Source organism: Cyanidioschyzon merolae, chromosome 7, assembly GCF_000091205.1.
Source record: "Cyanidioschyzon merolae strain 10D DNA, chromosome 7, complete genome".
Taxonomy (NCBI): domain Eukaryota; phylum Rhodophyta; class Bangiophyceae; order Cyanidiales; family Cyanidiaceae; genus Cyanidioschyzon; species Cyanidioschyzon merolae.
This window is the reverse complement of record NC_010133.1, coordinates 55,157-69,604: the sequence shown is the minus strand read 5'-3', so window position 1 is coordinate 69,604 and position 14,448 is coordinate 55,157. Positions and strand designations below refer to the sequence as shown.

Genomic DNA, 14,448 nt, shown 5'->3' with positions numbered 1-14,448 from the left:
CGCTGCACGTGTCGCAAACACATGAGGTTCACCGCGTTTCAATAGAGAACGCGGATGCCACGAAACAGCTGCGGGCGGTACTCTCCGTACCGCACCAGCCTAAGCGGTTTATGGTGTGTGTGTGTGTGTACTGGGAGCAGGACGTTTCTCCTAGGTTTTGTAGAGACGCTTCGGACTAGAAGAGCGCTTCGATAAGGGACTGGCGTAAGACCTGCGCTGGCAACAAGCTTCGGCATCACGAGGACAAGTCTGAGCGCCAAACGGCTCATTCTGGGTTCTGCTGCACACCCGGGGAACGCCATAGATGAAAGCGTTTCACTTGGAACGAATGATATAGGCACATCGCGTTCATTGTTAGTGACTCGGGCGGTTCACAGGCGCTCCAGCAAAGCTCGATGCATCCTAGCTTTCGTTTCCAGCGGAACGGAGGCAACGTCCGCGTCCCGTAGCGTAGGCGTGCTCTACAAGTTCCTCCAGGCACTGAAGCGTACACGCTCTTGGACTGGTGCTGAACACGCGTGGACGTCGCTCCGCGGATGCCACTGGGGAGCTCGGATCCATTTCCAGCGCTCTGGTGATACCGGATAGCCTCGCAGCCGATGGCAAGCGCTGGGATCCAGGGAGCCCCCGGACGCTTGCAATACCCCTGCCTGCGTACCGTGCCCCAGGATACACGCGCATCGCTCCTGTAAGAGGCGCTGTGTACGCTCGAGAAGAAACACAGCTCTGAGCGTCGCAGCCCGAGCGCCTGTAGCACCTGGACGGTTCCCAAGGCAGCGTTTGTAGAGCGGCCCCTGCCGCAGTGCTGCGTTTCAGAACTGGTACCGGTTTCTCGCAAGAGCGTGTGCCGCGCTTGGTCGCTCCAGCTCAACTGTCGTTCACCGAGCAGCTCCCGCAGTCGTTCTCAGTTCAAATACTGACGGCAATTGGGTGCTCCACACAAACATGGTACCTTCTCGGAGGCATCATCCTCAATATCAAAATTGTAGTCGTAGGTAATCTCCTCGCCCACACAGATCGAACGCTTGCTGTAAAACAGAATATGGGATGCACCACCGAGTTGCACGATTCGGGCGATCGCGTTCGGATCGCAGCTGTGGTTCACGAAACGGGCAACGCTTCCAATGTGGGTTGCATCAACAACGGTATCCGCGTCGATACGAAACATGAACGAGTCGCCCATGCCCTGCTGGCGGTAAGCACGTTCGCGTAGGTCGGCCACAGCAGAGCGTACCAGCTCCCCGCGGTATTCAATGATGTAGTCACCGGCGGGGATGTCCTCGAGCGCCCACAAGCCGTAGCCATGAATCCCAGAGCGGTAGAAGCGCAGGAATCGTTCGCGCTGTTGCAGATAGAGTACGGTCTGTTCACGATCACTGACCGCAGAGAGGAGCTGGCGTTGCTCGACGCGGGTACCACGCAGGCTGCCGGTGGCACTCCAGCGCCGGGCCTCATCCGCCGGAATAATGACTTGTTTCGGCGGACGCCAACGGAATGCCTTGAGCTCACGCGAAAACGCCGCATAGCCTTCAGTTCGCGCGCAGCCGGTGGAGTTTGCTGGCGGCTCTGGTTCCTGCAGCTTCTGCTTGATACATATTCCATGCGTATCGAACAAGGTTTCCAGATACGGGCTCCAGTGCTCGCGGTAGCGCGTAGCGATATCGCTTTTGTCTTGGTCCAGGGTACTGACGATCGAAGCGCTCAGCTGAGGCGGCACATCGTCCGTCGGTTGGAAGCAGCACTCTAAAACTCTTTGCAGGTACACCTGGTCCTCGTCGGGCGCCACATCTTCCAAGAGCGATACTGAGAGCGAGTCGTGTGCAGCGCGATCGAGTGAAGATCGCGATGATAAACGGGCCAGTTCTGCCACCGCAGATGAGGCACTCGCTCCCTTCTCGACTGCTGACTGCGGGTCGGGGGGTGCTCCTGGCTGGGACCCCGGCGAACGTCGCGAACGCTGCCTCATCGCCAGCTCGGGTAGTACGTCCAGCGAAACGGATCCCATTCGCGGAGGTTTGGCTGCTTTGTCGCCACCGGATTCGAGTCGTTGACGGGCGAGCTTTTCACGCATGCGGGCCTCGAACGTCTCCATGACTTGTTGTGCAACCTTATCGAGAATCTCGCGATGCAGATCCCGCAGAAGTGCATGACGCACTTGCCCTTCGAAGATGTCGCCAATCGCATCCAGGAGTTCCAGGCGCGTCGCAAAGGAACGCTCAGCCCTCATGAGCGTCACCTCGTGGATTCCGGAGCCGTCCTCTGCGAGTGTTACCCGGCAAGCCTCGAACAGAATGCTACAACCGAGCAGCTCCTGGTTACGACTGCGAAGCCAACGTGTAAAGCGATACAAATCGGCGGCGTCAGCGAAGAGGACGTACCAGAAGGGCGCTCGAGCGACAGTTCGCACAGAACAGGGAGCGCTCGCCAACGCCTCATTAAGTTCATAGTGCGGTGTATTGAACGGTAGCGTGCTCAGACGCACCGCGTGAATCTCAGTGGAAACCAAGAAGTTTGTCGGACAGACCGGCTTTGCTGCATTGTATAAAGTGCGGTCTCCGGCGACGCGTCCCCGTACGGCAGCGTCCTCGGTAACGCCTGACGGCGCATTGGTGCAGCTGCGTCCTCTTTCTGAAAGTCGCTTCCAAGATGGATGCCCAGATGCCCCCGAATGGACCAGTCGCCCATTTGCACCCATCGACGCTCTCGACAAGAGTCCCTGGGCATGTCCTGCGCCCTCTACAGCGTCATCCCTGACGTTTCCAATTTCGGGACGCGAACCGGACGCCACTGCCTGGTCGACAACACACGAGACTCGAACACGCTTCCCCATGATCATGTGCTGATCCATGTGAGCTGCAGCTTCTAGCGCCTGCTCCCTCGTTCTGAAGTACATGAGGAACGTACGGGTTTGCGATTCCGCTTCGGTCGACGTTACCGCTGACTCGCTGGCATCGCGCTTCCCAGGCTCTGCACATCCTTTGATCCGAAGAATCTTACCGAATCGTCGAAACGCCGACATGAGTACGGATCTCGGCGTCTTTACCGGAACGCCCGCCACTTGAATGACCCTGGCATCTTCGGAAAAGCTGCCACCAGCGGTTGGTGCCCCTGTTCGGGCCACGCTGACCCCCGATTCAGTACGGGAGGCATTCCCGGCGATCGTACCTCGTGCTGTTGCTGAGCGGTACGCATCCAGACCCGAAACCGACCTGTCAGCGTGATTTGGGCGCTCCCTATCCAGTTCGGGTGCGTCAGCGAATGCACGGCGACTCGCGTCATTCACCAGAGACGCTTGCACGCTCCGTACGAGACCATGACGCCCAGCGCAAGTCGCTCGTTGCCGAGGGTCGCGTTCGTCTCGTGAAGCATATCGAGTCACAGCAGCGTGCTGTGCGCTGCTTGCAGTCATTACTGGGCTGGTACGTTGCTGATCTGACGCCAAAATCAGTCGATCGTCAGGTCCCTGTACACCAAGAGTATCGGCTCTAGCGCCATTCGCCGCCGGACTAGCGCCTTGCTGGTCGGACGTCAAACTCAATCGATCAGCAGGTCGCTGGCTAGCGTGGGGAACGCCACGAGCACCGGCAGCTGCATCTAGCGCCTGTGCTTCAACAGGCCGACGATGCTTCTCCAGTTGTGCTCGTTGCTCCTGCTCCCAGCGGTTCCTTCTATCGATTAACGCTCGTCGTCGAGCGGCAGCCGTATCTCCGCCTGGATCAACAAACACTTGTATTCGAGAGCCCATGAGTATTTTGTTGTGCATTTCACGAAGCGCTTGACGGCACGCGTCTTTGGACTTCATGCGGATGCTCGCAAATCCCATGGGGGTGCCCCGCTCGTCGCAATGCACGAGCGCCTGCTCTACGGGACCGTAGCGCCCAAACTGGGCTACAAGGTAGGCTTCTGTTATCGCCCTATTCAGATGCAAAACGATCAATGTTCGTTCATCATTCGCATCATTCGCGTCTGACGGAAACGCGGGAAGAAGGCGAAGCCTGCAATGTCCCGTTCCCAACGAGTCGGGGTGCTTGCGCGGGTCGCAGGGTCTCAGCTGTACGTCCGCCTCCGCCTCTGCCTGCGATTTTGGCGCTGTATGCACTGACAGCCTCCTCGTGCTAGTGAGGAAACCCTCTACTGAGAACTGACGGCCCGCCTGAGCCGGAAAAGCCGAACCCTCCACGGGCTCCCGCTCCGGCACGACGGTAGAGCCGGCCAGGGCACCTGACCATGCGTCGAAACGCAGACGCCACGCAGCAGCGCCTACCGGCAGCAAGAATGCGTACTCGGGACCGTCCCAGCCTTCGACATGTCCGTGAAGCTCCTGCACAGCAGGTCTTCGTTTTCGTTTCGCGACCGACATGGTATGCTCGGCTGGTCGGTGCTGACACAGCCGCCTCCCAGAGCGTCGTAACCAACGAGCTCTAGAACCACGTTTGGATGACGCTGACAATGATGAGCGACTGATGCGAACGTTGCTTCGCCTGACCCTGAGTGCTGGTCAGCTTTGAAACCCAGTACAACCTAGCAACACGACAGTGTACGATGTTTCGCTTTCCCAGCAGATCAGTGAGCGATCCTCGTGAAGCTGGGATCGCGCGGGCACTTGCCAGCATTTCGAGGGGTTGCGGTTTCTGGGCGGGGAAGCGGGTGCCCTGAGGCCGAGCGCCCTAAAGAGCAGGTGTCGTGGAGCAATTTCTCGTTTTCGGACGCTTTGAAGCTTAGGGTCATCCAACCGCAGCTGTAACTTGCGTTGGATGCAGGCTCAACGTAACACTTGCGGAGGTGAAGGGCGTTGCGCACTAGCAGTTGCCAAGTCTGGGACTGGCGCTTCACGCACGTATGGAGCGCTCACGGATCGGATGATGGTACGAAATTGAGGCCCCCGGAAGTAAGGACTCCATCCGTTGACGTCACGCGCTCGTTCGAGGTTCCGGTTCGGGATACCTGATAGACTACTGTTCGGGCGTGGAGATGACGTACCTCTAGCCAACTGGACGTGAACTGGGGAAGCAGCGCGACTCTGGAGGCAGCGGACGCTTGGGGTTGCGCTCCAGCTAGCAGCCCTAGACATACAACGGACTAGAGTGCGATGGGATACTAGCTGGCCGCTGATCCCCACGAGTTTGCGCATAGTTGGCCAGCTCTACGCTCGCTGCTTTCTAGCGAGCAACTGCTAGCCAGCACGAGCCTCTGCATCCGCTGCAAAAGCATACCGCGAATCCTGCGGCAATTTTTGCTTTAGGGTATCGTGCCCATGCAATGAAGCGGTAATCTGCGAGACCTCGACGATGATCGACACCCACGGTTGCAATCGTCGTCGTGTCCGGACCCATACGTTCCATAAACATGAACGAGGCTTCTCTTCGGGGGATCGTAGCTTGTTGCCCCCGCGGTGTCCTACGATGCTGCGTCTACCGCGTGTCCTCTGGCGGTGTTTGCTCGCCGGGTCGCACTCCATGGGACGTTTCGCCTCCTTCACCGACGCACCGGTTGACATGTTCGCGCGTGCCAACGATGCGGTATTAGCAATGCAGGTACGTCATTGAAGGTAGCACCCTAGTCCGTTGCTTCCTGGAAAAGCAGACAAGCATTCGCACCAAATCCCTGGATGTCGATACGCATCGTGCACTGGTGGATGCCAGGCGTTGGATGCATCGATCCTGGGGCAGAGGAACACGTGCACCAGAGCTTATGGTAGTTCCCGGTACGGTCTTATGCACGGGACAGGCGCATCAACGCTTTCCTCGAATGTTTTCTTCTTCGATTGCGCCCACTAGTCTGGACACAGCTTCAAGTTCATTTCATTGAAAGTGACCTCAGTCAGCGAGTGGAGCTCGTTTCCAAACGGTTCTTGCGCAACCACCACTAGAGAAGCCTTCGGCTCAGCGGCGACCGCCGCGACTCTGGTGACGGCGACGCCTGCGAACCGAGCAGTCTGAAGCCGTAGAAGCAGCACCGTCGTTTGTCTAGCGACGCCTGCGTCCGAGGCCGGTCAAGCCGTTTCCAGACCCGCTTGGATAGAGCTAGAACTGGTGACCTTTCGTAGTCTTTAACAGGGCTTCCTTTTGCGTGCGGCGGGTTGCTAGCAAGGCGCTGCGAGGCTTGGTCGGGCGCACCACAGAGCCGTCCAGACGGCCGGTCTGAGTGATCTGGACGCTTCTCGGATGCAACGAAACTTTTACGGGCTCGCTTTCCAGGTATGGGGCGCGAATACCAACGTTGGAAAGACGTTGGTTTGTGCAGCGCTCGCCCGAGCTCACTTGCGAGACAGCGACCGAGCTAGGGGAGCACTGCTTTACCTCAAGCCGCTGCAGACGGGGTTTCCTTCCGATCACGACGCTCGATTCGTATTCAGACAAGCCCTGGGAACGGATACCCGTATCAACGAACCAGAAAATGCTCTGGAATATGTGTCCAGAGAGCACGCTTTTTCATGCCGGACGCTGTACGCGTGGAGGCTAGCGCGTTCCCCACAGGAGGCAGCAGCAGCTGCTACTGCCGGGGAGCCGTTCTCACATGCGTCGCTCCAGCGACCCGCGGGAGGTCTGGCATCTCCCGAACTAGACTCGTCCACGGTGTTGGAGCATATCGAGAATGCACTAAAAAACGCAGGGCTTTCGCTGTTCATGGTTGAAACAGCGGGTGGTGTGTTGTCTCCGGTGAGCGCCAGCGGCACGCTCCAGGCGGACTTTTATCGCGCGGTACGGCTACCTGGCGTCCTTGTTGGCGATGCACGACTAGGAGGTATATCGACGACGCTCGCCGCATATGAAGCTTTGCGAAGCCGTGGTTATGATGTCCCGGCCATTGTATTCGGCATGGGCCCCGGACTCGAGAGCGCTGATCGCAATGCTGCCGCTATCCGCGCTCAGCTGGACCCAGAAGAGACGCCCATTGTGGAGCCTTATTTGCGAGTCTTTGATGCGCATGCGCAGGCATCTCTAGCACAGCCAGCACAAGGCTTGGTGTCCGTCGACGAAACTGCTCAACGATTCATAGAGCATCTCCGACACTGGTGGTGTCGTCGCGCGATACGCTGGCAAGATATGCTTCGCGAGAGCGACCAAGTGCTGTGGTGGCCTTTCACGCAACACCAGGCACGGCGAATGCCGTCTGCATCCGAGGAGCGAGCACAGACGACGCTCATTGACTCGGCTTACGGCGACGATTATACGATTATCAAATCGGTCAAGCGCGACGTCTCTGGAATGAGTCCACAGAAAAGAACGTCATCGAGTGAGCTCACTCAAGAGCGTTGGTTCGATGGCTGCGGCTCCTGGTGGACGCAGTCAGTCGGACACGGTCACCCGACGCTAAACCGATCGATAGGGAATGCGCTGGGACGCTACGGCCACGTTATGTTCCCCGAGTGCGTTCACGAGCCAGCTTGGCTGCTCAGCAAGCGCCTCCTAAACAGCGTCGGGAATGGCTGGGCGTCTCGTGTTTTCTTCTCGGATAACGGGAGTACTGCGATGGAGATCGGTCTGAAGATGGCATTTCGCCTCGCTCAGAAACGAGGGCTCTTCGACCTGTCACGCGCCTCGGATGTCGGCATTGTCGGCCTCGAGGGGAGCTACCACGGGGACACCCTGGGCGCCATGGACTGCTCACCGTCGTCCACCTTTAACCAGCTTCAAACGCCCTGGTATCGAGGCCGGGGCCTTTTCCTCAAACCGCCATACTGTGCGATCTGGAACGGTGACTGGCAGCCAGATGCACCGCAAGGCTTGGACGCTGCTGCCCAGCGACGACGTCACGAGCGATATCGCGAGTACCACCGCAGCATTGCAGAGGAACTAGCGCGACACGAATCGATGCCACTGGGCGCTTTGGTTCTCGAGCCAGTGGTACAGGGCGCCGGTGGCATGCGTATCATCGACGTCGTATATCAACAAGCGCTGATCGATGCTTGTCGGCAGCGGGCAATCCCGGTCGTTTTCGATGAGGTTTTCACGGCCTTCTGGCGGCTTGGCGCCCTCACTGGTGCCAGCATTCTCGATCGTGAGCCCGACATTGCCGCATATGGCAAGTTGCTCACCGGCGGTGCGCTCCCGTTGGCTGTTACCCTGTCGTCTGAGGAGGTGTTTACTGCATTTTTGGGGGAAAAGCGAGCCGACGCTCTCCTCCACGGACACTCGTACTCTGCGTATCCGGCGGGATGCGCAGCGGCGAACGCAGCCCTCTCCATCTATGAGCGGCTAACCTCCGCGGAGACGCGCGTGTTCGACGGTGCGTTGCTGGCACCCGTGAGAGCGCTCTCAACCAAACCTGGTGTTGGTGCGGTGTCTGCGATTGGAAGCGTGTTGGCTGTGCAACTCACACCGCTGACCTCAGCTGAACAGGCGGACGAGCGGCTTCTTGCAGCCCGTCAGACGCGAGTGCTGAGCATTGCTCGCCAGCAGCATGGCATCTACCTGCGACCGCTGGGCACCACGGTATACGCGCTGGTAGCTCCAGCGCAGACGCCGCTCCATCGGGCAGCAGACCTGGTTCGGGCTCTAGACCGGGCACTCGACTTGGCAGCTGTTTCAAAAGAGACGGCGAATGCCGCGACAGTGACTCCTATTGTTTGAAAGCAGGTAACCTGGTTTATGAAGTAGGATTTATGATTTGAATCGAGGCGATCGGGACGCGGATACGCTAGGACACCCGTGTTCGTACGAAATGGAGCGGGCTCATTTTGCGAACAAGGGCATACGCGCTAAAGTTTGAATCTTTTCCCATTATTTTCATAATGAGGATTTTCAGGCTTTTTTCTGTGACTGGTTCAGAGTCATCTCTTTTACCTCTGGAGTGTAGTACGCTGGACGCTCTGGTCCTTCCGGCTTCTTTGTCAGCTGGTGAAGGATGTTGCCGGCAACATTAGAGTCAGTATTTGGCTGCTTCCGGCTTCGGGGGACGCACTGGATGCGTAGGTCGGCGTTGCGGTCTACTTTTCGCTTGGTATGCTCATCTGCTGCGTATGCGAAAGAGGTTTGCCGTATGCGGCGGTGCCAGCCGACTGCGGTCGAATGTTCGCACGCGTACACCATGCTGCCACTCCGGGGAGCCATGCTGTCGAGTGTGAGCGCTTGCTTCATCGATTGTTACACGTTACTGACGGGTATAGAAGGGCATTGTCTATACCTGTCTCGGTTTGCGTGCCCGATACCGTACCCTATACGCACGGGCTACTTGCAGATGATGCTCTCGGCACGTACGCTCTCTGCTGCAAATGCAAGTGCACACTGTTCCATTCGATAAAGTATTTGTGGAACTCGGTAATGTTCGTGATGGAACAAATACTGCGATGAAAATCCAGGAAAGAAAACAGATCGACATCTATCGAGCTGGCCATTGCTTGTATCGTGCGACGCGATGACGCACACTCCACTAGAAGCGATTGCTGCGAAGAGAACGTCCAAGTCCAAGACCGTTCGAAATGCAAAAGGAAAAGTCGCGAGTCCCCGCGAGCACATCCTGTGAGACGTATCAAGATGCTGGCGAATGCCAGTGCGTCGTTCACCACAACGAGAGGGCCATTGGCCATTCGAACGCAGCGGATTGTTGGACGTGACACATTCAGTGATGACTCGCCATGAACCAGTGCAGAATTCGCTAGCAGGCGAAGACGAAATGCTTTTCGTGCCCATGTAAAGGTGGGAATTTTCTGCACTTATTCGCTGCCTCGATACAGAAAGATTCCGGGCATGAAAATGCGTGATTCCGGCATGCGATACCTCCGGAATGCAGAAGAGCAGCGGCTTGCACGTTCGCATTGGATGAGGATACAGGCCAATTCACGAATATGTATTCGAGGTTGTCGTGAACCACCTCGATTCCTGTATCGAAACGAGTGCCGGCAGCAAAGCGGTGAGCGAACCACTCCGAAAAAAAGACCAGGGGTCCTCGAACGACGTATGCATCCGTAAGCGCTTATGGATGGATTGGGAATAATAATTATACTGTGCATCGTAGGAAACGTTCGGAAGAAATAGCTTGAGGCGGGATCGGTGCAAAAAATTTAGCGTTGCATATGAATCTTACCGTCGTTCAACTCAAATGTGTTTCAGACCCGGGTGCATGTCATCAAGTACTTTCTCGCAGCGTACAGCAGATGTGCTCAAAGTGCTTTCATTTGGAGAAATAAAATTCAAGGGAAAGGAACGGGCGTGGACGGCAGGGATCCTGGGGGCCCGCTGTCGCCGGCTGCCGCGAAAGGAAAAACGAAAACAATCCTCCTCTCGCATACCATCGAGCGAAGAAGAGCAAGTGAAAAAGAATACGAAGAACAAGAGGGGAGATTGGCGTCAACAGGTGCTTCCCGACGGTGCGATGACGAGGCCTTGCTTGCACAGAAGGCGCGAGTTCTAGGAATCCTTGCTTTGTTGAGTCCCACCTGAGCCAATGAACAGACGGAATTCGTGAACCGAGACTTTGACGCCGCTATCAATATCCGACGATATGCAGTGTTGAAGACGACATCCGAGGAGCTGTCGCGATCGAGTTTTGTGGTGCAGCCTCTCAAGCTGGAAGTGTTCTAGCAGAAACTGAAACCGATAGAAGTCGGCCGGTCAAGAATAGCTGAGAGGCGTCTGTGTGTGGATATTCATGTATACTCTCGCGCCGACGCCCTCTGTGGAACTGCAACGCCGTTCCGTAACCGTGCTACGACCGCACCGGCACTATAATCGCTATTCCAGATGCAGCAGGGCAGGCACGCGGCGAACGATAGAACGTATGAAGCGGCTAGTATATCCAAGAAGAGGTAAGGGTTATGGAACTTGGAAGTAGGTGAATCGAGCGATGCTTCACCGCGCGCTGATAGGAAGCGCACGGTTGGAGAACACTGGCATGTGTCAAGACTTGTCCACTTAAAACAATTAACATGAATCATACTGTACATAACGGCCATGGGAAGGACGCTGCGTGCACGGCATTTCCTTGCGACACGTGTCCGCTATGAGGCCGGATCGGCATCGCACGAATCTTCGGCACGTGTGCGCGTGGGGCACGCTGCGCGCCTTTGCGAAGAGATTCAAAACGAGCCAACTATAGACTTAACTGGACAGGTCTGCGATGCTCAACGGATCCGTGATCCGTTGGATAACACGCACCCGTGGGATCGATAGGAACGCATGAATTCAGGATGGCTTTTGCCTTACTTCGTTTAAGCTCTGCTGGCCATTCGAGCTCGTGCCAGAGCAGCGCCTTCAACATAGTTGCGCGTGCGGTATACTCTGATGATGTTCGTCACGTACGCAAAACCTCTAGTCGGCGCTCGCAGAGGTTTGGCACCCACCGGTTCCGCAGCACCGGGCGTTTATCCGTTGACCGAGGTACTGTTGCGAGACCGACTACGACGCCAACGGCAGTGCCGAACCGCCCGGCGGAACATCATAGCAAACCTCTCATCTGAACAGTCTCGGAAGAAGCATACGGTCGTGCCGATCACAACGCGGAAGCATATCGAGGAAGCAATCCGTGACGGGACACTCGACCAGCTCAAGCTAAATCCATACGAGTTGCCGAAACTGAACTCGGACTATCTTCGTCACCCATTAATGGAAGAACTGGGCAACGACCAGATCTTCATCTCCGATGACTGCATCGGACTTATCAAGTTCCATGGCGGATATCTCCAAGATAACCGAGATCAACGTGTTCGCGGGGAGCTCAAGAAATACCAGTTCATGCTCCGTCTGAAAATGCCCGCCGGCGAGTGTCCGCCTTCGCTGTATACGACACTCGACGACATCAGTGAAACCTATGGGAACAAGACGCTGCGGCTCACGACGCGCTCTTCGTTCCAAATCCACGGCATCCATAAATCCAATCTGAAAACCGTCGTCCAGAGCATCGTGCGAGCGGGCGGCGGGCTGTATGGTGCGAGCGGCGACTGCTCGCGCAACGTCATCGCGCCGCCGGCGCCCTTCGTCGATGCCGCGTATGCGCAGGCACGACACGTTGCCAGAATGGTGGCAGAGCTGTTCGCGATTCAGTCGCACGCGTTTGCGGATCTGTGGCTCGATGGGGAGCTTGCCGCCAGCATCGAGTACTGGAAGAAGGAGCTGGACATGGACGAAGTTCGACGACTCATGACGGAGGATAACGGGCGTGGTCAGGTTCTGCAGGATTCCGTCGAGCCGCTTTACGGAAAGCTGTACCTTCCGCGCAAGTTCAAAGTTGGTGTCACTGTTCCCGGGGATAATTCTATCGACATCTACACACACGACATTGGAATCGTCGTTTTTTGTGATGCGCAGGGTCAACTGGAAGGTGCCAATATTCTCGTCGGCGGCGGCATGGGTCGCACTCATAACAAAGAGGAGACCTTCGCGCGTGCTGCCGATCCGCTGGGGTACGTACCGGCAGCGGCGCTGTACGACACACTCAAAGCGATCTTGGCTGCCCAGCGGGACCACGGCAATCGTGCAGTTCGCACGAACGCCCGGATGAAGTACCTGGTGCATCGGCTGGGCATCGATCGATTCCGCGAACTCGTCAAGTCGTATATGGTGGGTGGTGGCAGTGCGCTAGAGTCGATACGCTCCATGCCGCCGTGGACTTTCCAGGATTATCTGGGTTGGCGCGAGCAAGGAGACGGACGCTGGTTTTTCGGCCTCTACGTACAGAACGGGCGGATCAAAGACGAGCTGAAGAAAGCACTCCGTGCCCTAACGGATCGCTTCAACTTTCCCCTGGTATGTACGCCGCAGCAGAACCTTCTCATCACGCAGGTGCCAGCGACAGCGCGCCCTGACGTCGAGACGCTGCTGGCGTCGTTCGGCGTCGAGACGGCAGCATCCGCACTGGATCCGCTGATGCGTGACGCGATGGCGTGTCCAGCGTTGCCGCTGTGTCCGCCGGCGATCACGGAGGCGGAGCGTGTCATGCCGCGCTACGTGCAGCGCGTGCGCGAGCTGCTGTCCAAAGTCGGCATCTCGCCGCACGCATCGTTCGTGATGCGCATGACTGGATGCCCGAACGGGTGCACGCGTCCGTACATGGCCGAGTTGGGATTCGTCGGATCAGGTCCGAATTGTACGTATCAGGTGTGGCTGGGCGGGAGCCCGATGCAGACGCGCCTCGCGTGGCCGTATATCGATCGGGTGACGGACGATCAGGTGGAGCGCGTCCTGGAGCCGGTGTTTGTATTCTGGAAAAGCGCACGCGAGCCGGACGAGTCCTTTGGAGACTTTTGCGATCGAGTTGGGAAGGCGCAACTCGAGGCGTATGCGCAACGTTATTGGGATGGGGTGCCGGCAGCGCCCGTATCGTAGCTGCTGCTGGCGAATCCATGAACAGCATTCTCGGGTAAGCACGCGATCAGGGTGCGTGCTGGAACGAATTCCTCAAGGGTGCAGCCTATGAGGCGGGAACCGATAGCAGAGGCTGATGTCAGAGTTGCCGCGGGCTCCTGGCAGTCTTGTTAAAACCGAAGCGCCGACCAAGGGGCTATCTGCCGTCTTTTTCAGTGACCGTAAAAATTCAGAGCACCTCATTTGTGTCAGCGCGCTAGCACCAGGGAATAGCCAAATCGCCGACACTAGGCAGTGCTACGCCCAAACACAGCTCGCGCGCAGCAGCGAAAGACACAGCACTTGGTCGGTGCCATGAGGCTCAGTTTTCGCTTCTTGCTGCGACGCTATATGGTCGCAGCGCAGGCAAGCTTTGGGCAATAGAGACGCCCGAGTCCATCGGTATCCGATCCGTTTCCGTTCCGAATCTGAGACGGCGAACGCTGCGGGTCACCGCGAGTCGATCAGCTGCGCCATCCGTTCAGGTGGTCGCTGCACGCACGGCGGCTGCGCATCGTCCGCAATGTACATGCGACTCGGCGATCTACCGAGCGATGGTAAGTTTGTAATTTTTGGAACTAAATGATCCATTATTGTCGCTGATTGGCATGCCATATGCTGATCATCGCCGGTTTGACGATGCGCTGCCGGGCGCTACCGCCGCCACACGATTTGCCGGGTTCCGCGGTGTGCGATGCCGGCGCTTCGCGTCAGAGAGAGATCAGGACGTCGCAGAGATTCCGAATTTTTTGTGCGGTCTTCAAGCGTATGGCCCATCATGGGGCCGTCGTGCGCTTTCCAGGAAATACAGATTCACTTTGGTAGGTGCACGCCTCTTGCACAATTCGTATGGCATCGGTCGCGGCGTAGGTGCTCGTTCGAAGCTCTGGGACCCGCCTGGAGCGCCAGTGCTGCTGAGCGGTCCAGGGGCACGGAGGAACGCGTGCCTGGGCAGCGAGTGCGGTCGTCGGCTGTTCATTGGCTCGGGCGCGTTGCGTATGGCATCGCATGGCCAGCATGCACGAATCCGGTGCGCTGGCTGACGCGCTTTCCACCTTGGGGTAAAGCGTGCGAACTGCGTAGACTCAGAGGAAGGTTGCGGGTGCACGTCTGGTGCGAGCAGCGCGGTATTGGCTTGTATGACAAGCACTGCGACGAGACTGCATCG

At 57.5% G+C, this 14,448-nt stretch overlaps 4 protein-coding genes across 4 annotated transcripts, besides 3 other annotated features; 2 read left to right on the top strand and 2 right to left on the bottom strand.

Annotated features, from left to right (window-relative positions):
* Positions 1-8: part of a sequence feature (possible transcribed region) that runs on past the window's edge.
* Positions 9-904: 896 nt separating this feature from the next.
* Positions 905-4,360, bottom strand: CYME_CMG025C (unknown RNA binding protein; the record flags this gene model as incomplete). The annotated part of the gene is made up of 1 exon (XM_005535786.1): positions 905-4,360. The coding sequence occupies one exon, from the start codon at positions 4,358-4,360 to the stop codon at positions 905-907; it is 3,456 nt and encodes a 1,151-aa protein (XP_005535843.1).
* A 251-nt stretch (positions 4,361-4,611) lies between these two features.
* Positions 4,612-5,358: a sequence feature (possible transcribed region).
* An 806-nt stretch (positions 5,359-6,164) lies between these two features.
* On the top strand, positions 6,165-8,573 carry CYME_CMG023C (adenosylmethionine-8-amino-7-oxononanoate aminotransferase; the record flags this gene model as incomplete). The annotated part of the gene is made up of 1 exon (XM_005535785.1): positions 6,165-8,573. The coding sequence occupies one exon, from the start codon at positions 6,165-6,167 to the stop codon at positions 8,571-8,573; it is 2,409 nt and encodes an 802-aa protein (XP_005535842.1).
* A 2,649-nt stretch (positions 8,574-11,222) lies between these two features.
* Positions 11,223-13,262, top strand: CYME_CMG021C (sulfite reductase, ferredoxin dependent; the record flags this gene model as incomplete). Its single annotated transcript, XM_005535783.1, has 1 exon — positions 11,223-13,262. One exon carries the CDS (start codon positions 11,223-11,225, stop codon positions 13,260-13,262), a length of 2,040 nt encoding a protein of 679 aa, XP_005535840.1.
* Positions 11,541-12,452, bottom strand: CYME_CMG022C (hypothetical protein; the record flags this gene model as incomplete). The annotated part of the gene is made up of 1 exon (XM_005535784.1): positions 11,541-12,452. The coding sequence occupies one exon, from the start codon at positions 12,450-12,452 to the stop codon at positions 11,541-11,543; it is 912 nt and encodes a 303-aa protein (XP_005535841.1).
* Positions 12,180-13,699: a sequence feature (possible transcribed region).
* Between the last annotated feature and the right edge of the window lie 749 nt (positions 13,700-14,448).